We start from the raw sequence: 26,039 nt of genomic DNA, 5'->3' as shown, positions 1-26,039 counted from the left end.
GCCAAATCTGCAGTACGATGCATGTTGGCACGGCTTCTCCAAGGCCGCTTGAAGGGAAGACGAAGCTATACCTCCCTTAACTAGTTTCGACATAAGACAGCGCTTGTTTTGTGCACGCCTTTCTACTTCGTCTTCGTTTTTTGTGCGCTGTGTTGATTTTACTAAGTATGAATCAATTAGCCTGTATCACCTCCCGAATTCAGTACGATAATCTACCGTTATTTTCTTGGCTCATGAACAGCTAATTGTTCGAATTGCTAGTTGACAGGCTCGGTGGCGCTTACAAGCATATATGTTGACCGAAAAAAATGCTTCTCTAATGGCGAATTCCATTCGTAGATCCGGAGCAATTTCCAAAATCCGCGAGGGAGGCAAAATTCCGCTCAGTGGGACCCACTCTGAATCGACGAGGGGAAGATAAGCTTGCATTTTTGGATCGGCCTTGCCCACACCCCTCACCCACCGTTAGCCCCTCCGTCGTTCAAAATGGCCGCTGCTCGAACTTGACAAGCCCACCAACGCCTGACCCGACTGATCTTTCCGACGACCAGTGACAACTATCATTGCTTAGCTGCAAAAATAACACGCCACACATGGCGGGCGAAATTATGCGTACCACGGTGCCCATGTCACAAATAACGAAGACGTCCGCGTTCGTTAATGTCGCATACCTTTCGGCCGCCTGGAAGCGGCGGGGCACGGACAGCGATTACGAGCCGTGGAGTACAGATTTCTGGTACGACTTCAATAAACACAGAGGTAACAAACCATCACTTGCACGGTTGTTGCCTCATCTCTTCTTCATTTATTGCACGGGAAAACGCCGACGGAGTGCCGAGTAAAAAGGTAAAGAATCATTGGCTGCAGAATGAACAGGCCTAACCTTGCGTCTGCCTCCGGCTTTTCTGTCGTTCTTTTTCTCGTTCTTCCTCTCACGATCACAGACGTCAGCGCTTACGATTTACCACGCTCCAGAGTCCCGACTTTGTATCTCTGATCTATGCGAGGTAGAAGCGTTCGAGCCGTCACAATCTCGCGTAAACAACCGACACACCCGAACAGATCCAACTCGACGACCCGACCGTGGCCCGACGGCCCGACTGGCCCGCCCACGGCCCGCCGACCTCTCCAACCACAGTGCCTCCAACCTCATCGCGCATGCGCAGTGCCGATTTAGAAGGAAATCACGTGGGCCGCTGTGTGAACTTCCGGAAAAGTCAGTGAAATCCAGCAGAGCAAGTTCGGCGGGGTTTGGGGCGCTCCGTGGAGCGGGCGTTGCCAGATATCTACGAGCGGAAGATGGCCAGCTCGAGCCAGATGTGCGGGCTGAATATGCGCGCTCCACATGGAGCGCTTTTGGAGAGCTCGAGATCTGCGAGCGGAATTCACCATAAAATACACCGCTCTACATTAGGAATCAGAGAGTGAATCCTTAAAGGGATACTGAACCAAAGAATTTAGTGCCTATAATAAGAGGCGCACATTCTTTCCACGAGCCAGCAGCCGCCGGTGTGCGCGAGCACACGGAACGAAAATCACGTCACAGGCCTCCATTCGCGCTTAAGAGGACAGTGAAATGCGTGGGCTTCGGGCCAAAGGAGAATAAAGGCAGGCTTTTCATCTCCACATGTGAAAGCTACGTGCTCGCTAGAAAAATTAACCGCTTACCTTTTACACCAGAGACGACTGTGTAGATGAAAAACTTGTCTTTATTCTCCTTTAGTCCAAAGCCCACGCATTTCACTGTCATCTCAACCGCGAATGGAGGTCTGTGACGCCATTTTTGTTTCGTGTGCTCGCGCACACCGGCGGCTGCTGGCTCGTAGAAAGAACGTGCGCCACTTATTATGGACACTAAATTCCTTGGTTCAGTATCCCTTTAAAGTATTGTTTGCTGATTTCTTAATGTTTTTTCAAGTGATGTCTGTTTCGAATCGTATTTCCGGCACATAGCTTTTTAGAGTGACAAAATTATCATTTATATCAATACCTTTCCCACAACTTAACAAACGTGTCTAGCCTTGTCTACTGCTTCAGATACGGGAGTAGCCTAAAAATATACCAAACATGAAGCGTTGAATGCGTCACAGAGAGACATGGGACGTGCAAATGGCTATAGATTAAAAGAATCATACTTTGTCTCATCCTACGATGGACTAAAGGCCAAAGCCACGGACCGCGAGGTCCAATCACGTTCCACGCTATACTATAACACGCTTAATATTGATTAGGAGTGGGCGAGTAATGCTCGATTCCAAGAGCGCGGCATCATCTCTATAGCTTCAACCCTGCAAAAAGCCTATATTTTGTGGCTTCCATTGCAATGTAAAATTGTTGAGTCACTCAGTGCTCCACGATTCGAAGCACTGTCCACCCGTCCCCTTATCAGCCTTATCAGTGATCCCAAACGCCGGCACCGATGCGTGCATCGAAGCGAAATACCGCACAATTTCTAAGTAGCTCGTGATTGGATCTGGCAGTCCGTAGCTTTCGCCTTTAGTTCATTGCAGGATGAGACGAAGTATAGTATGAAGTACGTAAGAAAAAATGCACAAATAGGAAGTGGGGTAGAAGAATTACACAAGGTGTTACTCTACTGAAAGTTCCAAAAGACAGAAATGTAACTCCTTATAACATAATTTACTCAGTTGCAACACGAAGAAGTTTGAAGGCAGAAACCAAAATAGTGTTTGACGCAAAATAATACCAAACAAAAATAGATCACAGAAGGCCATGTCCCCACTCAACCTGATCGCTTATGCCACGCGGTAGCGCTTAGGTTGGGCTATGGCACCTCTCACTCATGTAACTAGTGGTGTCAGTCACTACATAAAATCTGGTACATGGGCACAACCCCTTTTTTGTCCAAAGGAGTCGGGTAAATTTTTAAATAATTTTTCATTCCTCGTAATCTGAGATTAAAACCTATACGTAGGAACACATGTTTTTCTCCATTGTGAAAAACCGCGTTTGCTGGGAGGTGTTTCTTAAAGGGACACTGACAGGGTATTTATGCTCGCCGGGGTTTTTAGTTGTACATGACATATCAGAGCCCAACTACCCAGAACATAATTTGTGGCTCAAAATTCGGTTTCTTTCCGTCCGAAAACCGCCGATCAAGAACTGGCCGGTTCGAGTCTCGCTCACTCACTTTTCCGTAGTCACAAGCCGTTCTCAAAGATTTTAACACGACCACCAAATTTAATCAAAGTCGTTGGTCACTGAAGGCACACAGTCAACATTAAAAATATAAAAAAAAAAAATATGAAAACAATTTTTTGTGGCTTCTAGAAAGCTGCAAATACGTTGATGAAAAGAAAAATTCCACAGAGAACCGGAAGCATTCTGTGCGTACGTCGTTTCGCGTATCGTGGGACTCGCGGGGACGGCGATGGCAGCGGACGACGGGCGTGGGACCTCTATTTCAGAACTGTCGTTCGCGGTACCGGCGAATTCTGTCTGCCTTTAAAAGAGAAATTTGGGACTGATCAAAAGAATGGGTATTCATCGCGTACGACACGCCCGGCTACCAAGCCGATTTGCACGAAGACGTCGTCGAGCCGTCGCTCCCTTCTGGTGGCTGAAGACATCGCTCGCGCGAACGTCAAGCACCGCACGAAGTGTGTATTTCGAGTTGAATATGCACGCGTACGGCATATTTACTAGGTGCGAATGTCGCAAATGCGTGGTGCTTCGACTTCGACCCGGGGGTGCTTTTGCTGGAGGAAAATCGGCAGCAAACTTTACAACTTATAGTTTATCGACTGTATTAGTATTGAAGCTGGAGTTCCCCCAGTAGCTCAGTGGAGGGACGTCTGCTTCACATGCGACAGGACTGCGGCAGAAAAAAAAGTACGGTTTTAATGGGGATCGCCCCATTAAAGCCGTACTTTTTTTTTCTTTTTCAGACATGTTGCGATATTTGCATTCATGTTTTACAATTATTACTGAAGAAACAAACAAAAAAATAAAAAAAATAAAAAATGTTATGGACAAAATGTCGCTGAACTAAATGGTATGGGATTTCCTTTTTGACACCTGCGAGCTCAATGTAATCCCTCCCCACAAAATGCAAGGACCACCTAAATTAGGTAGCGTCACTTTCCGAGGTGCTCGTAAATTTTCCACGGGGATTGCAGCCAGCCATTGGTCCAGATCCCGTTGATCTTTCGGAAACTCTGTCGCACAATGCCACTTTTTTTTCGGACGCACGACATGTGAGCCAGCTCTTCACGCAGCATCTTGGGTGTATTCTTTTCGGAGCCGATCACGGAAATTACAACTCATCGCCAACTCCTCAACGACGAAAACAACTCATCTTGAAGTGCAGAACAGCGAGCGGAACAAACATAACTGCAAAGAAATCGCCTGGCAAACAGTTCCCGCTACGCCACCACGCATGTCGTCTGCTACGCAGAGGGGAAAAGGAGAAAAAAAAAAAATGAAAGCCGTTTAACACTCCCTGTAACACCGAATTGGAGCGCAGCTCTTGAGGAGCCCCCCAGAAAACGTTTTCCGCTAGATTTAGCGGGCAATTTTTTCCGCTAGATTTAGCGGGGAAATTTTTCCGCTAGGTTTAACGGGAAAATTTTTCTGCTAGACTTAGCGGGGAATTTTTCCGCTAAATCTAGCGGGGAAATTTTTCCGCTAGATTTAGCGCGGAATTTTTTTCTGCTAGATTTAGCGGAGAAATTTTTCCGCTAAATTTAACGGAGAAATTTTTCGGCTAGATTTAGCGGAGAAATTTTTCCGCTAGATTTAGCGGGAAAAATTTTCCGCTAGAATTTTTTCCGCTAAATCTAGCGGGGAAAATTTTTCCGCTAGATTTAGCGGGGAAATTTTTCCGCTAAATCTAGCGGGGAAATTTTTCCGCTAGATTTAGCGGGGAAATTTTTCCGCCAGATTTAGCGGGGAAATTTTTCCGCTAGATTTAACGGGAACTATTTTCCGCTAGATTTAGCGGGGAAATTTTTCCGCTAGATTTAGCGGGGAATTGTTCCCGCTAGATTTTTCCGCTAGATTTAGCGGAGAAATTTTTCCGCTAGATTTAGCGGCGAATGTTTTCCGCTAAATCTAGCGGGGAAAATTTTTACGCTAGATTTAGCGGATAAATTTTTCCGCTAAATCTAGCGGCGAAATTTTTACGCTAGATTTAGCGGGGAAATTTACCCATAATGCACCGTGCGGTTACGCTGACGGCGACGGCGACGCCGCTCAAGCCGGAAACGGGCCCCTAAGAGCTGCGCTCTAAAAAGTGCACGGTCGGGTGTAGCCACGTGACTTCCGCCACTCACTCTCTCCACTTCTCCGACCTCCATGCGCGGGTTTCAGTTTCGGTTTCGAGCAGTTGTGTCTTTTGACTTTATTAAAAATATGCCCTACTTTGTTGCAAAATATCAATTGGGTAGTCCTCCGACACCATAATAAAGCGCCTGGCAAAAAAAAAAATTGTTTGGGGGCTGTCAGTGTCCCTTTAAGCGAATTGCTCTGGCCAGCTCTTGCGACGCCATCGTGAAGACTACCAAAGCCTCTCGAACCAGCAATTTTTGAGCTTGGTAGATTGTGCGAAAATATACTCATTTGATGTGCTTTGCCCTATCAGGAACAAAGTTTTGAATGCTCAAATAAGATTCAAGTGATAAACACAATCTTCTTTCATAATTTAAGAATTTTCTTTTTTTTTCAGATAATCATGGTGGTTCACAACGGAGCGTCTGGTCCTTTTGTAGGAATGTTTTTATTAGCACTGGCGTTTCCATGGACGAACGGCAAGGTGAGCTGAGCGTACTTAAAGTTAGAACTGTAGACCCAAGTTAAGCTCTACTTCCACGAGTTTCAACAACCTGTGTTCCAGCTTGCTATAAACCATGCGACTCCAGTTTAGAACATTTTATAGTCGTGGACTATGCAAGCTGAACCAACCTATAGCCTTGGCTGAAAGGTACCGGTGGCGCTGTCTCGACGCGAGAAGTTGAACAAGCAGCGACAGATGGCATGCGGTGAAGGCTGCCAAGACCTTTGCTCTCCGACTCAGCCTGTTCCTTTCCATTTTTAGGAGTACTTCGATGTGACTCGCCTGTACCTCATGGTACCGCTTATTCACTCTTGTCATCGTTTTCGTTATCTGAGTGCGTGGTCTCTGCGCCAATAAAATTATTTCTCCGATGTTTACACAAGCAAGAGTGACTGTAAATATAAGAAAACTGAACAAGCCCCTTAGCGGCACGGCCACAGAAACGGCGTGCAGTTTTTAAACACGATCAGACTCAATCAGCTGAAATGCCACTGCTATCCCCTTTGCATGTTACTTCTCCTTGTTAGTTCAGCTTCTCTTGCCGGGGAAACGCTACCGGTACCTTTTGGTCATGGCTCGGTCGTTTCAGCTTGCGCCGTCCCCGAGTAGATCCTTACTTCCTCACACGCAGGTGTGCCTAATGTTTTTTATTGCTGTTTTTTTTATTTTAGGGAGTTGTCATGGCTACAATACTAACGACGGCCGTACAGTTCTGGCAGATGTTCGGAAAACTTGCCTATAATGTTCATGCTCCGCGGATGAAGGTTACGCTTGACTATTGTCCTAAAAACTTCACATACGCCAGTAAGCAGATCCAGAATTCAACCCTGTTCGACGGGTCAATTCCCAGGTATGTATTCGGCTCATTGAATGCTTGGCGTAAATGGCGGACATAAACTAGAAGCGTGTACCCCTGTACCTTTATTCTGACATTTAGACTGCAATATAATTGAACCTTATAGTACCCAGTGAATAATGAAAGGGCAAAATTGTCACAGCATAAAAAACCCAATTCTCTGTAAATGAAGGAAACAAATAGTTTTAATTACGTTGAAGCATTTACTACACTTATATTTCTCCGCTTTTATAAATTATGTCTTAGAGTTCTACAAAGCAGTCAGAAACTATATCTACGCGCTAATATTTACACACCAGGTGCAATACAATGAATACCAAAAGTCAAAGTTAAAAAAAAAACAGAGTAGAAGAATAGGCGAATAATTAATAAAAGCCGATCCCAGGGCTGTCGCAATTTCAAACTCAGACTGTCAATCAGCTCCCGTTAAATATGTTTTTCGCCGATTAGGAAACCCAGATTACAAAATAAATTAGCAGTACTTCTAATGACGCAACATCAGAAGGTGGTCGATGCATAACTAGTAGTGGGTGCCGTTAAGCCCAAATTTAACTCACCATATGATGTTATGCGCTCAGTTCTATGAACTATCACTCTATGAGACTACTCGCCCTGAAACAGCGTGCCAGAATAAGGTTGAGTATTGATCGATGCACTTATCAATAATTGTTTCAGACGGGACATATTTCCACTCTATCAGATGTCTTCGAACTGGAGCGTCCTAGCGACGACGGCCTTTACAGTTCTTCTTGGGATGTTGATCAGCTTGCTCACTGGTAAGAACTCTGCATTTGGCTGAGAGCTAGAACGTAAAACATAACTTTAGTCGAACGATAATCAAGACGAAACACACAGCCTAGCTGCAGGATCTGCACTAATGACTAAACTTTGGACGTGCCCCCCAAAAAACGGTGGTCTAATCATTATAACCCTGTCCCAACGTACCGTTTTTACAATATCCTGCTCGTTGAAGATAAAAGAAAAAAATGAATGCCTTTTAAAACTCCCTGTAATGCCGAATTACAGCGCAGCTTTTGAGGAGGAGGGGGGGAGGATATGAGGGGAAGCTATGCCCCTCCTCCTCTCCTGCTCGCCTCCCATATATGGGAAAATTTTCCGCTAAATTTAGAGGGGAAATTTACCCAGAATGCACCGCGCAGTTACGCCGACGGCGACGCCGACGCTGCTCAAGCCGGAAACGGGCGCCTAAGAGCTGCGCTATAAAACAAGCCTTCGTACAGGAGTTCGCTTAAAAAGCGAATGTATAAAACTGCCGGCAAATTCTATGACAGGAGACGAGTCCTCTGCCTGCCCGAACGTTTCATATAAGCACAATGCTGGTAAGTATATAGCCGAGGGGAGGTTTATTCTGCCGAAGCGTTGTCATCCAAATTAGGCTGATATTATTCATAACATTCAATTATTGATAAGTTCCCAAGTTGAGTTCTAAAAAACATAAAGAGAAGAACCAGTGTCAATTAGCAGGCTAATGAACGCATAAGGAGAAATTATTTATGCTCCAACTTCAAAGCTGGTCTGTCTACAACATCTTTATTTCTTTATACTTCTTAAATATTGTCCGCGCAGTGAGAAGTCACATTATGTGGTTAACGTTGCTTAGATATTCCCGTCCAGAATACCTGTCAAATGGCTTCTAATTGGCTAAACAAAGTCAGTCTGTAACTCGCGTAAAATTCTTTACTGTGGTTTTATAAAGCGCTCTGTCTAAGGCTACGTCGGACGTATCCGGAACGCGGAGCCTAAAGGTACGTCGGACTTGCCTCGAACTAGGAGCCTGAAGCTACGTTGGACGTATTCGAAACGAGAGGTCTAAAGCGCCGTTTACATATATGCGACCGAGTAAGACCGAGAGAGACCAGACCGGTTTTTAAGCCTCTTGCGACGTCTTAGGAGCGGATGCTCTGCAGCAGAGCTGGTCCTAATAAGTCGCAGAAGGCTTAGAAACCGGTTTGGTCTCTCTCAGTCTTACTCGGTCTCAAGAGTGTGAACGGGCCTTAAAGGTACGTCGGACGTATCCGGAACGAGGAGCCTTTAAGACACATGTCGGATGTGGGTGGAACCGGGAGATACGTCGGACGCAGCCGCGATGGGGAAGGGTCGTATCACAGCGGGTCATAGCCTGCCTTACTGGGACCCAGTGGCAAGTTTCATTCCATTTTTATTTCTCACTGCTACCGTAATTAGTTCATTCTAAACACTCCTTTCCTTTCACACCCGCGATTTTCACTAAGGAAGGTGTGGGTGTTTACATTCGGGAAATGCTCCGAAATTAAAAAAAAAAAATTCTGCAAGAAATATAAATTTATTATAGAAAATTCTTGAGATAAAATCCACAGAAAAAATATTACCAACCATGAAGAAAATGAGTCCGCTCGCCTTCAATTCTCACCGCGCAGACGGCCAATCAGTTGCTTTCACTACGACTCGACGAGTCCTCGGTGGCCCCGTCCAGCTAGCTAGATACAAACTCACGGATTTTTTTCTCGAATTCCAGATGTCGTGTCTTGCATTATTGCGTGGTCCCGTACACTTTTTTACGGGTCGCGGTGCCCTTGTATACCTACTCCTGCCGTCTTCTCCAGCGCATCACACGGTATCGCAGAAGGCTCTGCAGTGCCGTGGTTCCCCTTTTCTTGCGCGTACGTGATCACCGTTCGCTCTAACTTCACTGTGTACGCAGTTCTCTTCGCACTCATAGTGGACAGCAAAGTTCTGAACGCCTAAAGAAATAACCTAAACCACGCAAAAAAAAAGAAAAAAAAAAAAGACGGCGCGTTTGCAAGTCAGACGACAGAGTGAACGAAAGGCGACGGAACTGAAACAGAACACACAACGCCTTACTTGTGCCTATATTCTAAAGGCCCATACACACATTCGCGTTTGAGCGCGGTGCGTTCCGTAGCGGCAAGCGGACGCGTTGCGTTGCGAAGACCGCTTGCGCCTAACTTGTACGCACAGTTGCGTTGACACGCAGTCAGCCGCAGTCAAGAGCCAATAAGAACGCGCTATCGTCGCTAGTGGCTCACCAATAGTAAGCGAAATCCAAGGCAACATGGCGGTGCACAGCGACATCGTCGAAGTGTTCGATCTTGGGACAATCTCGCCGGCTTCCCCGACGTTTTGTCAGGCTTGAACCATCGCAGCCTTGGAAAATACAGTCACCACCGCTCCCCAAAACGAAAAAGCAAGCACTGTGGCCGGCGAACCGGATACGTCTCGCCGAGTCGGCCGGGTGGGGCGAGCGAACACGTCACCCCCTCTCCTCTTTCGGCTTCTGATTGGTCGAACGCACCCGAACGCGCCGCAACGCTTCGGAAAGTTGAACAAGTCTCTACTCGCTTGCGTCGCGCTACCGAGCGTTGCGGGGAGGCGTGCGTCGCTCCGCAAGCAACCGCGCCTGGCCGCAAGGACTCCGCAACGCACTCAAACGCGTTCAAACGCGAATGTGCGTATGGGCCTTAACGCGTCTGTGCGGTAGCGCAAGTGCCGTTGTGTGCCGCCATCTACCAACTTTCGACGAAACCGAGTGCTAGAGTCTAAAATGCGGTGTGCTGCGGGTACGTAGAGGCGGCACAAAACTAAAGGCGTGGATAAGAGGCGCAAAAAGAAGGGGAAAGCAAACAAGCGAAGTTTCGGACGCTCAGCCTTGATGCAGAGCAGACATCGCATGTCTCCGATCTCTAATTTCTTGTAAAAAATTGGGGTGCTTACAATATGTCCGATGTATCTCTAGGCTCGACATTCCAGGTACGTCACACGAACCTTTAGACTCCGCGTTCTGGATGCGTCCGACGTACCTTTAGACACGGCGTTTACAAAAACGTATGCTCGCGAATTTAAGTTTAAGACGGCTTGTAATGGTTCTTAGGAAAGCAACAAAAAGAAAACTTGACATAAAGAAGGAAAATATCGGGGCAAACTGGCTGGGATACAACATGGTTTTTAACAAGCGAAAGTGTTCAGGCGTGCTGGTCAAGAACATAATCTTCACACCGAGCGGAGACTAGCTACAAGTCTTGTCTTTTAGTAAAAAAAAAAAAAATATTAAACATATATAAAGTAAGAATAAAAAAAAACTGAGAAAAATAGGCGATCACTGCACTATTTCTCTCAGGTCCCTTGCCTTTATATATGCCGAGCTGATTCTATCCACAAGAGTGTCCCAACTTGCACGTTGTGTCTTGACGTCTTCCCATCTTGACTTCTGCACGGGAAGTGAATGTTAAAAGGGAGCCAAAGGCCCCGTTTGGAAAGGCTCTGATTTACCCCAAATAGGTTCAGCGCAATAATATACACAAAGAAACTAGTAACCAAAATTACACTTCATAACATGTTTTTTTTTTCTCGGTAATCTTGAAATATTTATTTTGGTCTTAGTGGCTGAGTGGCTCCATTGTCAACACTGGCATCTAATACCAAATATAATAATATGAGTGAAACTCAGCATGTGCCCGGCGGGTTCCATGACTTTTTATAATTTATAAAAAAATGCTAAAAGTGCTCACGCGAGCAAAACAAAAACAAAACCCGCAAAACGATATTTTTTGTTGCCTACTCAACAGGTAAGATACCCAACTTGTGACGTTACCCCACTGAAGTGTACAGGAGAATATTAATGTTTGTTTTCGGCATAACCTTCAGTTGCTGTTTTCGCAACAGCAAGTTTAAACTGAGATATTCTGGGAAGAATCAACCATGAGTGTTTCGCAAATCTGGAAAAATGGGGTAGCAAAAAGACCGCCTGAGTTTTTTTTTTCACAACACAATCTCAGATGAAACACTCGTCATCCTTAGGGTAGATAACGTTCAACATTACATTTTTTTCGGTAATTGCCCACCTTTGAAATGATCATTCGCTAGCACAACCTTATGCTATAAAATGTAATTAAAGTTGAAACTTCAAAATATATATGCGCCGACTTCTCGCGGAACACGTACAAGTCAAATATATGAAGAAACAGCCATCGACAGCATAAAAACAAGGCCATATATCTGAAGTGCTTCGCTGCGTACTACTTATTCTATAACGAACATACCCTGATTATTTTGAGACGAACCTCGTTCTCGAACTCAGCACTTAGTCGTACCAGAACGAGCCCAGATTGCGTCTATATCTCCAGCCTAACGCTTTTAAATATTTTCCAACGTCTCATTGGCACGACGATGATAATAATGCTCAGTGGAACGCTGCTTCCGTTCAGCGACGCTCTTTTTAGTCCTGAATATGGGGAAGGGACAAAAGAACAAACAACAACGACGAACGACAACTTCCATTGTCGTTGTCGTTGCTGTCTCTCCGTTTGTCCCTTCCTCATATTCAGCACCCTTAACAACACGTTCATCCTTTACGTACCTCTTTAGTCCGTTCCTTTTTCACGAGGCAATGTGATGACGACCAGGGCGCCTCCCAGCTAGCGTATATCTTCTATCATGCGATGAATGAATAAATAGGTGGTATTGAAATTGATGCTTTGGGCTGTAGATCCCGCCACCCAGTCAAGAAAGATTTACACCATTCCGGTTTATTTTATCGCATTTAAAAACACAGGGCTTGGAGTGTCCTGATCGTCTGATCGCTCCGCCGAGAGTGATATAACTGTATTATAATAGACGAAGAATGAATCAGAAAGTGAATGGCGGGACTATAATATGTCATCCGCCTTTGTCAAGATGTCAGTGAGTACAGAGACACAGGTCAGCAGCTAATAAAACGACAATATTATTTGGCATGAAAATACTATACTGCTTCAGACAGACAACATCGTTTTGAAGGGTGTATGCCCAGGACTTGGTCCAAACCGTATTTTTTATTCATCGGCCGAAACAAGTTTTACCTGCGGTGAGCGCTTTGCTCCATCTTTGCATTATAGCAATTGGCTTTCTACCATCTGTCCGATGCTACTCTACTCCTGGAGCTCCGTTTCTAAAGGTTTACCGAAATCGATATAGGTGCGTCGTAGACAAAAAATACTTCTAGTGCGGAATCATGATTTAAAAGAAGAAAAAAAAGATATAGCATATATATCTTTTTACCGTTCAGAGTTGAGGATGACATACTGCTCTAGGAATATTACTAAATCTAAGACCTTGGAGCGTGTCGACCATTGCTGCCAGGCCCGCATTGCCTTTCTGACAGTCAATTCAATTCAGAGCGGCGGGCAGGGATTCAACAATATATGTGCCTTTTCTTTGCCGTGAAACAAATAATAATAAAGACTGCTTGTAAAGCCATTACAAATTAAAAAAATGGCCCACATTTAAATTGGAAGATTAGAGACTTTCGCAACACTTTCTATGCTTCCGCTTGAGGACCTTGATTGAATGTCTGTCGGTACATATAATCAGGGCTGGGGTCATATGTACCGACAGCTTAATCGAGTTCGTTGCTCATATTTACACACACTGCAGCACACTGCTGCAAATGTACACTCACACGGTACACTCGTAGTCAAGCAGAGGAACCGCGCTGACTTATAGCTCTTTTTGTATACTTTGTCTTCTACGTCTAGAACTACCGAATTTTCCGAATCGCGCGCACATATCTCCTAGACGCACATACCGCCAGGAATTGTGAAACGTCATCTTTGAACCTGACAGAAGAAGAACAAATTTTCTTGACGTCTAGGAGATAGGTGCGCGTGATTCGGGAAATTCGGTAGTTGGTAGTTCCAAATGTAGAAGACAAAGTTTATAAAAATGACTAGTAAGTCAGTGGGGGTTCGTCTGAATTTTCCTTTCTTTTTCGTGTGTAAGCAGTGAGTGTACCGTGTGAGTGGACATTTGCAGTAGTGTGCTGTAGCGTGTGTAAATACGTCAAATTACATTTTCGACTCGAATAATGGCCAGTTCATTCACATGCATAATAGACTAAACAAAGTCAATATTACTTTTTTTTTAAGATGCGAGAAATGGCGCAATTTACAATTTTGAATTTTAGATCAACCTTGAAGTGTAGTTGACCACAGTCAAAAGACAGCCACACTCACAAATTATTACTTCAGCCGCTGAAAGAGTGTCGTTCTTTGGTATTATTCGGTGATAGCGACCTCTCTCGTTTGTTCACAACTGAATTTGCTTCGCTAAACTGACACTCGCACAGCGTTGAAGTGGCCGGGACAAGCATAACATTCTCCAGTGGTTTGGAGTCACAAATCTCGCCCCTATACAGTTTACTGAAGGTCAAAATTTCACATAAAGCTTACCTTCATACAGGTGTACTTGTCCACGTCTGCGTGGGGAAAGGTTTTTTTTTTTTTTTGTACTTACTATTTTTAGTCTAAGTTTAACCGATCAACCAGTTAAAGAAAAACTTAGTCGCAATTAAATCCTTAATGGACTAATCTGTAGCTTAATCGGTCAATTTCCTCGCTATAGAGTTAACATAGAGGCACTAAAAGCGTCATGCCGCGCAAAGAAATGTAAATCCTCATACGAATATTTTACAATAGCTACTGACATAGTGAAAACGGCAGTTTGTGTATTCCGAACGCGGGGGTTTTAGATCGCGCTCTACGCCTTCCGCCGTGCATTAGCCGCTCGTGGTCGCTCCAGGTGCACGAGATGGTGAAGAGTTATCGAATGTCTACGCACACGTGACATGCACGCACTCTTACGTCATCGTCATTGTGATGACCTTATCAGTGACGTCACGTGTGACGTCATTGTGATGACGTCATTGTCATCGTCATCGGTGACGTCATCAGCGTGCGTACCACACATGATGTAACAAATGATGTCATCACGATGACGATGACATCATCGTCATCGTCACGTGACCTCACAGGGGACACGTGACCCCAGTGATTTTACATGACCCCGGTGACGTCACGTGACCTCAAAGGGGCCGCCTGACCCTCGTGAGGCGACGGCGACGCCGATCGGAAGGAGGAGTAGCAGACAGGAGGAGGAGATGAGTAGGAGGGAGGTGGAGTCTACCTTCCCCTCAGTACCCTTCCCTCCTCCACCTCAAGAGCTGCGCTCTTATTCGGGGTTACAGGGAGCTGTAAACGGCTTTAATTTTTACACTGTCAGTATCTAGAGCCTACTTAATATGCTGATAATATTGTACATTTATTGTGTAAACAAAGTCATGTTTCACTTAATAAAATCAATCAAATTGTGGGATCGTTCAGCGAGGCCGCCACGCTCTTTCTGTTGTTGCTGAAATCATTGGGACCCAGGTTTGTATATAAAGGCCTAGTTTTGGCTTGTTGTTCCGCAGTACATGAAGCGGGCATTTCCTGGCTTGAGTTCTTATCATTGCTTGCGACATGGCAGTGTTTCATAAGTAGCTAAGTTGCAGAAGCACTGGCCACCGGCGGCTTGTTACATCGGAAGTCCGTGAGGTTGATTGGAACCCAGGATATTGTAGGGGAAAGAGGCACAAGCGAATAACATGACACATTTTGCCCTTCAGGTGGGGCAAAAACGTGGAAGCACAATATCCACCTGACAAGCCACATTTTCCTTCGACTGTGGAGTAAACTGAATCTCCTTCCTTGTGATATTGAGGTAATTATTGTCATTATACATGTGGATTACTACTTTCTATCAATAAATCGGTTCTTCTCCTAGACGCAAATTTATCCTGCGAAGTTATGAAATACACAAAAATTTCTTTTAATGTAAATTAATTTAATGTAGAATATATTTATATTCCGATCTAATTTAAAATTAAATCTCACAAAATATGATGTCTTGTGGCACGCTTCTGCAGTATTGTAAGCGGAAAGAATAACTTTAGTGTTGACTTAGAAATTATATCATACTTTAGGCGAATTAGAAGCGGCTAGTTTTACGTAGATAGTGATAAGCCTTTGTAACAGAGCTGAGATAGTGTAATGATTACCTTTGCCACACAACCCATTCTCGCTGAAAGTGTGTGTACGTGCAAGTCGGAATTTCAGCAAGGTTTTGCTTTCCAGAAACAATCCATGGAAGAACCACTCAATGAAGGTCCCATGAGGCGCAATATCGTACTAGGTCAGCCCCTTCTTGAAAAAGACTCTGCCGCATAATACCAGCAAGAGTTGAACAGAGAAAAGTGTAACACATTCTTTTGCGTTTTTCTTTTCTTGTTTTATGTGCCATGGGGGTCAATACAGTTCTCTCCATCAATGTGCAATATCCTAGCCTTGGCTCACCCGTTTTTTTTTTCGCCTCAGTAAATAAACGTTGCTACCAGTTTCTTCTGTTTAGATCGGGCTGTGTAATCAACATTGCATTGTACATACTTCATTCACACCGTACGATAAAAACTTTTGGAAAGTACATCCTTAGTTAAGGCAGAACGCGAAATAAACTATTTGTACTGAAAAAATATATTGAGAAGAATTGCCTATTGTTTCTTTTTCCACAATCCTCCTTGAAAAAGCCCATATTCTGTGTCATTTTAGCCCGACCACAACGGACGCCACGAGCCCATTGAGCCAATTAAGCACCATCACGATTTCATCGTTATAACGCTTGTCGCGTTTCTGCACTTTCCTATTAAGGCTCGTTCACACTCTTGCAACCGAGCACGACCGAGAGAGACGAGACTTGTTAAAACCTCTTAAAATTTCTTTAAGCTAAGGAGGAATAAGTAGGAAAATCGTTTCATGGAGCCTTTAAAAGGGGGATGCAACGATTTGTGTACTTTGCGCGAATAGCACTTAGACCAAGTTTTTGTCGTTACTGCCCTATTAGCGGCGAGATGTTTCAGTGGCGCCCTCGTTTGTTTACCATTCGTGACATGATTACCTTGTGAAAAACAAGTTCAATGGTGTCTGTAATGAGCATTGTGAAAGCCTGAAATCATAGCGCTCTCAAAGTAACACTGCCCACACCGTCAAAATTGAAGTTCTTACATTGCTCTTAAATGAGTCGATTTGGTATCCTTTGCAGACGTTATAGTCAGCATTCGATCAATTGTGGTTGGCCGATCACAGCGATGCTTTCGATCGCTCACGTCGCCAATAAAAGACGCGTTCAATTTTCACGCTACGCAAAAAAAGTCTAAAACAAAAAAAAAAAAAAAAAAAAAAAGAACAGACAGCGTTTATCCCCTCAATTCGCAGCCAGAACAAGCGGCCACGTGGTGTCGAGCCAAAAATATGGCGCCAATGTTAGTCATGGCCATGCGCTAGGGTTAGCAAAGCACAAGGCACGCGCTGAGTTACAGACATTGTTAGGATCGGCCATTGTCGTCACATCAGCGACTGAGCACGGACGATTACATCGGTTGCTACTCGAATACTTGCCGAGCTATTGATTATCACGAGCCCGAATCGACTGTTCACGCAATGCTGAAATCCTATCTATGAGCGGCATTCAAATTTCGTCCCTGGGGCATCCTGCGAAACCCCAGGCTACGTCATCTAGTTTTGCAAAGTAGAGATTAAAAGCATACACTCGCTTTTGTCCGTGAAATTACACCGCAACAAAGGAGTTTCTTAGTCAGTAGCGTTGCATGTGAGTACACTTGGATCCCACTAGTGCCAGTAAGCTCGTGTAAAGCGAAAACCCTTCCAAGGTAATTTCGCAGCACCGCCCCTTTAATTACATCTATGCGGCAACATTTCGAACCTAGAAAGTTGTTCGGTGTAATTATCGTGGCCGAAAAACACACAATCTGATAGAGGCTTATAGGCTTCTTGCACTGACGTCACATCGCACACTTTTGAACACCAAGTAAGAGGAGGAGAGGGAAGCTGCTTTTGTAAGAATTTTGAGTGACGGGTTAATCTTCTATAATCTTCTGGGGGGAGAATAGCGACGCCTGTACAAATCCGGGAGGCACAAAGGAGGATCCTGATAAGAGGAGAGCTCCTTCTTCCCCTCTTCTTTGGAGGGCAACGGAAGTGACGTCCTGTGCAAGGAGCCTATAGATCTTTTTTTCACAAGGGCGCCGCCATCTTCAATTGTCGTCACTTCCTGTATTGGCGAGAATATTGTTTTGCCGTCGCCACGCTAATAGAAGATATTTAGAATGTCAGCTAACCGTCACACAATCTCGTTTTGACTCCCCTCAATCTTTTTTACTGGTTACAGGTTGCAACGTTTTATTATTTTTTCGTCGCCCGTACCAGATACGCCTATTTGGTGGCTGAGTACGAGAGTACACAAAAAAGGTATATAGCGAATAATTCGCAGGACAACTTTGTTGTGCTGCGAATTATTGTGTCCTGCATGTTCCTTTTCTCTGTCCTTGTCTTTGTGTGTGCTCTTCTGTTCATCATGTCATCATACCAACTCGCCCAACTTACAACACTTCTACAACTTTGTTTTTCGTGGCCGGCAAACAATTCCAAGATGACCAGAATTAATCTGAGACCTTCTTTGCGAGGGCAGATGACCATTGTTAGTTTGACACGTACAACCGCCAAATACGGTTTGCTCAATTTAATCAGCCACTTCATTGTCACGGTGGAGATTGAAGCGATTTTGTTGCAAGAGCGGTTGCGGCTAAAGAGAGCGGTTATGTTGCTGGGTATGTGCTCTTCTAGCAGGAGGACGTGGCAAAGAGCAAGAAAGGCAGGGCTTAAATACCGTGCAGGATAATTGGCACCGAAGTAAGGTTTAGTGACGATAGCAGACATCGGGACCTGGAACAACGATCCGGTCGTACGGGGATCCGAAATTTAGTGGGCTCTATCGCAACTCGGGCGCCAGGAGCATGAGATGGCGGCAAGCTGCGTGACCGATGCAGCGTCATCCGCGGAGGTGATGCACCGAGTGGAGAAGAGATGCCTGAGCTAGCAGCGATGAAGAGGCCCTGGTCGGCCAGCGACGTGTCATGTAGAAAACAGTGTGGTATGCCGCGATTGCCATGCCCCAGGGTGGCGCTGTGTGACACGCTCCACTAGTTGTGGCAGCGCACGACCGTTCCAGTCCAGCACCACGCCGCAGAAATAAACACAGTTTCCAGAGCGACTTCAGGGACTGTGACATTAGTGCATATGTCGACCATCACTTGCCGAGCCGGCGGGGTGAGCGAGGTGTTGCTGCCCGCCGGTGTGAGATACCGATAGCAGAAGCAACGGGGCAGAGGCTCCGGATGCAGAGGCCTTAATAGTGGAAGATGCGTCTACCGCTTAATCGCCCAAAAACGCAGAGACGTTCATGTCTCACCGATCGCGGAGAACGGTTCCGTGGATAACAGGTGCTCGAAGTCGATCATCAGGTCCCGGCCCCGTGCGTCCGGATCACCAATTTGCAGCGTAATCGGTGTGGAGGAGGGAAATGATGAATCGACCTACACCGAGGTTGGGTAAAATTATTCTGTACAGGTATAGCACACAGAGTGGAGCACACGACAACATTTGCCTGGTCTGTAGTGGACGTGCCTTCTTAACCATTTTTTGAATAGTGTACGTGCACTTTGACAAGGCATTTATATACTACAATTTCGGGTTTTTAATCTTTACGTCCAATCGCATAGTTCCTTTCGGAAGTGCCACCTTTCACATGACAATTGCACATGCCCCATGACAGAACAGCGCTAGGCAGAAATACCCATAATTAATCGCTAGCTCCCAAACAAAGAAACAAAACAAACAAAAAAAAAACGGAAACGAAAGATTTAATGCTATCTAGGGTTGCTAAAATCTACAGCAGATATCACAGACAAAAAAAAATCAGAACATTTTAAATCGCAATAGTATGAAAAAAAAACTTGAATAATTGCTGTCTCGCTAGAAATAAATACAAAAACGTCGAAAAAAAAAGAGGAAACTGCCATTGCCAACCCCTATTTACGTCGCTTCTAGCATCTGTGCATATGTCACGGCACACTCACTGCCAAGTGTATCGTAGATGTTTTTTGTCATCAACTTCGGCTGGCAGTGGCTTTAAGCGTCGGCGGTTTCAACTTAGTTTCCCCCCGTCGGTCCCCACCAAGTAAGACCTTTGTTTGGCTTCTCATGTCTGCTGCTGCTGACTGTTCTGACTGTCAGATAAAGAAACTTCGCTTCCCGCCTTCCGCTCAAGAAAATATATTGGCGCCATGTCGCCTGTCAAAGCCCTTCCGCTGTTTGTTCTTGAAGTTCCTTTGTCGCCAACGCTTTAAGGCTGAATTCCATGGAGCGAATTATGCGACGAATAACTGACGAACGCCCCCCGACGGCACGCTCGCTGTGCGCGCGACGTACCAGCCGCTGTGCTGATGCTCAGCGCAGACCAAAAGCCGCTGGGTGGAAGTCGTTGATATTTCGCAGCATATTCTTCCCTGGAGCTCAGCATTTAGAGCAAGCAATAGTCTGAAGGCGAAGTTTTGAGACGGGGGTATACGCATCTGAAGGCGTCTGCCCATAATGATATCTGCTCGTCTTTTCCCTCTAATGTCAGGAATCGCCTTGTTAGCTAGTATAGCTAAAAAAATGGCCAAGAGGCTTTGGAGGCTAACGCCTAATTGTCTCTACTTTTCAATTGCCTTATGTGCGCCTTGGACTCGAGATTTTATCATTGGAGGCCATACTGCTTAGCAAACTCATTAACGTTCCAACACTCGAACTGCGGGCTATTGTCAGATGCAAAGGTCTCTGGCACACCAAAGAGAGCAAATATCGAATATGTTTTCAAGTCACTTTTCGAAAACTGATACGATCGCGGATGGAATTACACAAGTTTCTGGCTTTGGTAGATTGTTAATGATAATTTCTATTTTTATGCTGCACAAGTCTATTCCTATTATCCCATGGGAATATTGTAGTGACAGAATCCATCATTAGTCAGCACTTTGTGCACCAACCTATACACACACGTTGCAGATTTTACCATCAATACCAGCTGCTTCCTAACTAAGAGCAGGTATCCAGACTCTTGTGCACTAGATCGATGCAGCTGGGTTGTTAGAGACCGTCGCGAAGTCGTAATAAGTATTCGTCACGACGCACTTGTGAATAAATTATTTGTACCTTAAAAATAAAAAAGATAACACTTTCTTCATCGTTTTAATTAACCGGAGAAAAGTCAATGTATCGTGCGTGCACTGCAGGTGTGACACATATTCCAATGCTTGGTTATGAGGAGCTTTGGGTGGTTTCCAATCCGTTGCAAAGACGACACACTCTGCCCCCCCCCCCCCCCCCCCCCCCCCCCAGGTTTATAAGAAAACTTAAGACAAGCTTACATTGATTCAGGAGTAAAGTGTGGGAAGAGCATGTTTTCATTAAAAGTTTTCATGGGTTCTTCTCTTTCCGAGGATGCATGTAGTGTCTTCACTTATTATTGTTTCTTCGAATGCAATTCTCTCTTTTTTAGTAACTTATGCAGCCGCGGGAGGCAAAGCTTCAAATAAATCCTCTTGATAAAATTCAACTTCTGCGATTATTTTTAGTACGGAGAACGCTTATTGTGCAAACCTGCAAAATACGGGCCTCTATCAAGTGGTGCTGTACGACGCCACTTGCCTCGGAGGGCCACGTATTTCGTCGATGTGTTGCTATTTGCTTTCAAGAGCGGCACAAGGCGCAGGCCAGGTGCTTATAGTCATATTTTACGTTGCTTTCACAAACGGGAACACATACAAGTGTTTTACGTTCATTTAAAACGCCCTTATTGTATTAAACTTTAGGTGATCATTATAAAAAAAAAACTGCATGCACTTATTGGGTCGTGCCTGCATTATGCGTGCATTGTGATTTCTTACCGTTGGTTACGGAGAGCTTAGAGTGGTTTCGAATGCACTGCACAAACGACACACTATTCTGTTCCCCGGGTTTACGAAATTGATCAAGACACATTTTAATTTATTCAGAGGTAGAGTATGTCACGAGCGTACTTCAGCGAGTTGTTTTTATGGGTTCAGCATCTTGCGTAGATTCGCGAAAAACCTTGAATTCTTAGTGTGCTTGAATTGCGAGGAACGCTGTGTGATAACACCCTTTAATTTATCTATTTACTGCTCTCGAAAGCTGTTAGATTATACATCCGATGCACTACTTCTTAGTGCGTTAACATCAACCCCGTGATGTCGAGGGACTACGTAGGGAGCTAGGCCTGTCATTCCGGAGTCAAAAGCGCGCACTGACAGTCGCCTGTGGATCAAATATGCTGGCCTAAATATAACTAGACATTGAGAGTCGTCTGCACATCTTGTATGCTAGACTACGTGTGGCTTACCGCCGGCAGTTGCCTGAGAATGAAGGCCATGTAAGCTGGACTACAGTGGAAGAAGAGAAAGGTGTCGAAGCAAGCAGAAAAGGGTTAGAGGTCACCGGATTGGAGTAAGCAAAGAGCGATCCGTTGTCTTACCAAAATACGGCACAACAAAACTCCTTAGCCTGGCCAGAGCCGCATATGGGGAGAGTCTGGCCAGTCTATGATATCGCCGCCGTAACGCCCTCCTCCCGAGTGAGCCAATCAGCCCGCGGCGCAGAGCGAGAGGTGTGAGCCCATGCGCGTGACGGCTGAGTGGTGAGGGCCGCCATTTTCATTCATTCACCCGGTGGAATGCATGGGATGGGCATCTAAATTTCAGTTATATACTTTTATATCGCTCGCAGTGGCGAGAAAATAATATACTGTTATTCCTCGGTGTGTTAAAAACCTAACAGATGATGTTTTTCTCGACTTCTGGCCACACTCTTTTAGCGAGGCAAAAATTAAGTCGGCCCGTAGCAGACGACGCGTAGCCTAACTGCCTATCTATGCTGGAACGCAAATTGAATGATGTAGATAACTGCATCGTGCACTGATTGGCTCTTCTCTCGGGTCACGTGATATGACGTTGAAATGTAGTTTTTCCCTATGCAGTTCGAGCTATGCTCGTAAAATGATGCAGTTGGCGGTGACGTCAAAATGTCGTCACGATGCACTTTGACGATGCAGTTAACTGAGTGGTCGATGCGAAGCCGAAGATCAATCTGCATCGTAAAAAATGGCGACCCTAACATATGCATGTCTACTGTTGGGTTCGCCAGCGGATCGAGTTTTTAGAGATCACCGGGATGCTTTCGAGACGAGCGATATAAGGTTTGTGGGCGAAGACCGGCTGACCAAGGGGGTGACTCGCTGGCTGTGTGACCAGCTTCGCGGAAAGCTCCAGCGTTGTCTTGAAGGGCCCCGTGTGCTGACTGTCGAACAAGAATTCCTCGCAGCTCTACGCTTTTACGCCGCTGGCGGCTTCGAGGGAACCGTCGGGAGTGGCGAAAACATTGGTGTGAGTCGCGTACTTGGTGTGAGTCGCGTACTTGGTGATGTCATCAACGCTATCATCGATTGCCTCGGATCGAAGTGGCTGTGTTTCCAACAAACTCAAGCAGAGAAGACGCTCACGAAAAGGAAGCTCTTCGAGCGATGCAAGTTCAGCGGCGTTATCGATAAATATTCTAAATACTCTTACACGATTTAACACGATTGTGTTTTCATTTGAGTGCACCCCATATAAGCGATTTGGCTGAGCGAAGAGCCAAGCAAGCAACGGTAACAGGCTTAAGTTGAGCTAGTTCGTTCATACTTCAGGTAGAGAAAGAGATATATATACTTCATTTTAAAGCAACTACTTCAGGTCAGGCCAGCTGAAGTAGAATAAACATAAATACAAAGAAAAGACCATACACACGTACCGTGGGACTAACAACTGATTTTCTTCTTCCCCCTCTTCTACTACGAACCCAACTTGAGGGAAATATTGTCTTTTCTTCTTTTTTTCTTCCTACTTCACCGCAAATTTAACCCCCGAAGGAAGATTTTTTTCTTTCTCGTGCAGCACGAGAGAAGTTGCACTAACGCAGTCAAACATAGTCAAACAGTAAAATTTGTCGTTAGTTGTTTATACAACAGGAGGTTAGTCTGCCTCAACATGGCGACATTGTTACCCACTGTAGATAAACAATTTAGCCAGTGCAGTACGACTGCTAGCCCGGGGTCTTTAACGTGCACCGCGCAGTACACGACCACATGCCGGTACGATGCTCATCTAGCAGATCGAAACGGGCAGGAGCGGGGCTCGAACCCAGGATCCCTGGGTTCTGCAGCGCGAGCTTTCGCTCCACGTGCTCCGAGCTGGTGTGCGCTAGACCACTCGGCGATTCTCCGAAATTCCCTGTAGGGAAAAAAAGAACGATGTAGTTTCAACTCAATCGCCACTGTTCGGCGACGTCACCAGACACGTCAGGGTGCAGTTCTCTTCCGATGTAGTTTGTTGGCGATGGAGATTAGGCTCCTCCCACCGGCGACGTCACGATGCAGTTTCTCCACCGCTTTTTCCAGAATAGACAGACAGCACTGCTCCGACAGCGTTGCGCCAAATAGGCAACCTGCAATGCTGTTTGGTTTGGCGCCATCTAGCGACTGAAACAAGAAATATTGGGTACCCCTGGGAGTGGCGGCTGCATTGTTCAAACGTGAGCTTTTACTCTGGTGGCGCCGCTGATCCTAGTGTCTGAAGCAAGAAATATTGGGTATCCCAGGGAGCCGCGATCGCGTAACGTGCCGGTAGAGCGGAAGCTACGGCCCTGGCGGGCCAATCGGAACGTGACTGCGTATCACCGGAGCGCGCCTCAACTCCGAAGAAGTATCAGGCTTTTCGCTGCGTCATGCTCCAACGTGCGTGCCTTGCGCTCGTATACGTCGCGCACTTCGAAGCCTTCGGCACGCAATGTGGGGCTTATCGTTCGCCGTTTGCCAAGTTACAACGAGACAGGGTATAACCGGGGGCTCTCACCTTGCTGGCGCCGCCTGGCCGTTGCCGGCTGCCTATAGAGCCTTTTCACATGACGTCAGACCGCCTTTTAATGTCGAGTCACTACACACAAGCATGGCCGCCGAAGGCCATAGAGGTTAGCCGAGTGGCGAGTTTGCTTCGCCTTCTTTTATTTTTCACCAAGCTCACGAATAAAAGTTCCGCTTTATCGCTCGGCGGCCATGTTTGTGGGTGATGACTCAGCAAGTGAATAGACCCTAATTCGGACGTCTTCTCTTTGCTCCCTCCCTTCTCTATCGCTCCTTCTGCACTCTTCTCCTTGTCCTTGACATTTCTCCTCTCCTGCACCTTCGTCGCCACTCTCACTGCCCAGACTCTCCCAAATATACGGCTCTTAGCCTTCCCATTGGTTTCTTCCAACAGGGTGTCAACACGGCAATAACGAAATAAAAAGAATATGCGAGCACAGGTGTCACAAATAAGAGGCCATTTTTTTTGTCTTCCAAAAAGCATGCAATAAGAGTTCCGAACGATACAACACTACCTAAAACAACCTTAAGAAAAGAACAAAATAAGGCGAGAACAAAATTTATGACGTCTTTTTTCTGGCGAGCTAGGACAAAAGCATAAAGAACAAAGCTGTGAGCACAATAAGTTATTACCCCGTTCGACAATATCATAATTGAGAATTTTCCCCAATCTAAGAGGCTCCCCCAGCTTTGAAGTGTGAGATATTAGACTTAAGAGTTTGCTCTGAATTCCTTACTAGAGGCCCAAGCTTATCTTGCGCAAAACACCGTCATACCGTCACGAATGACAGACAATGAGGCAGGAGAAAACAGAATTAAGTTAAGCTTTAATGGGGGATAAACTTTTGCCACAACCAAAAAAAAAGAAAAGAACTTAAGCTTTAATGGGGGACAAACGTGTGCCACAACCAAAGAAAAAAAAAAAAAAGAACACACGTCGAGAAAGCAGCAGCGAGCGTCGGCAGCAGCAGCAGACGACGGTGCGTCGGTCGGCGCGACAGGCGGAACAGCTGGCTATTGCGATGGAGAATCAGAAAATGAATCGGCAATACAGGCTCGGTTCTTTATCTACGATGCTCGTCATCTCGAATATTGGACTTTGGACCTAGAATGTTCGGAAAACAGTTAGGGCGAGGCTGACTAGGCAAGGTCATATGGCCTAACCCTCTTTTAGGCTCGGGTTAAGTGTGTACGCGAATCTTCTAGATAAATGGAGAAGCGAACCTCCTCGATCATACAGGCGGCATTACCCCCCTCTTTTTTTAAGAGCACATCCCGCCGATGCAAAACCAAACGAAACGAAATAATGGTAAGCTAGAAACAACTGAGCCATTCCACTCTGTGCAGGTGGTCGGCCAACGAAGCTGTAGATTATCGCCACAAACGATTCACCCAGAGGCACACTAATGCACTTCACTAAATGTGTCTCTACTGTATAATTATACATGTTTTCAAAAAAGGGATTGACGATTCCTTTGTGATCATTGTACATCTGTACATATCATGTTTTACATATGTAAAAGCTATGATTTTATATAAGTAAAGCAATGGCGTCACCTGGCTCGAGGGGAAGAAGGCCCATTATTTTCGGATGTAGCTGCATTATCACACGTTTCGACGTCTTTCCTCATCAGAAAGGCATAATGAGGTGACGGGAGCGTATATGCGTTTCCATACAATGGAGTGCTTTTACATGTAATTTTGTTTCTGCAT

General features: G+C 45.5%; 1 protein-coding gene across 1 annotated transcript in view; it reads left to right on the top strand.

The window, feature by feature from the left end:
- The window catches only part of LOC8035120 (sodium-coupled monocarboxylate transporter 2), a 64,809-nt gene extending 49,121 nt beyond the window's left edge, over nucleotides 1–15,688 (top strand). The window contains exons 11-15 of the mRNA XM_002411044.5: nucleotides 5,687–5,773; nucleotides 6,466–6,644; nucleotides 7,326–7,426; nucleotides 15,088–15,182; nucleotides 15,596–15,688. Coding sequence (XP_002411089.5) covers nucleotides 5,687–5,773; nucleotides 6,466–6,644; nucleotides 7,326–7,426; nucleotides 15,088–15,182; nucleotides 15,596–15,688 — 555 coding nt within the window. The remainder of the gene's footprint in view (nucleotides 1–5,686; nucleotides 5,774–6,465; nucleotides 6,645–7,325; nucleotides 7,427–15,087; nucleotides 15,183–15,595) is intronic.
- The last annotated feature ends 10,351 nt before the right edge of the window (nucleotides 15,689–26,039 follow it).

This window comes from Ixodes scapularis, unplaced genomic scaffold, assembly GCF_016920785.2.
Source record: "Ixodes scapularis isolate PalLabHiFi unplaced genomic scaffold, ASM1692078v2 PGA_scaffold3__209_contigs__length_174095766, whole genome shotgun sequence".
NCBI lineage: Eukaryota > Metazoa > Arthropoda > Arachnida > Ixodida > Ixodidae > Ixodes > Ixodes scapularis.
The sequence above is the reverse complement of the archived record's forward strand: the minus strand, read 5'-3'. Positions and strand labels throughout refer to the sequence as shown.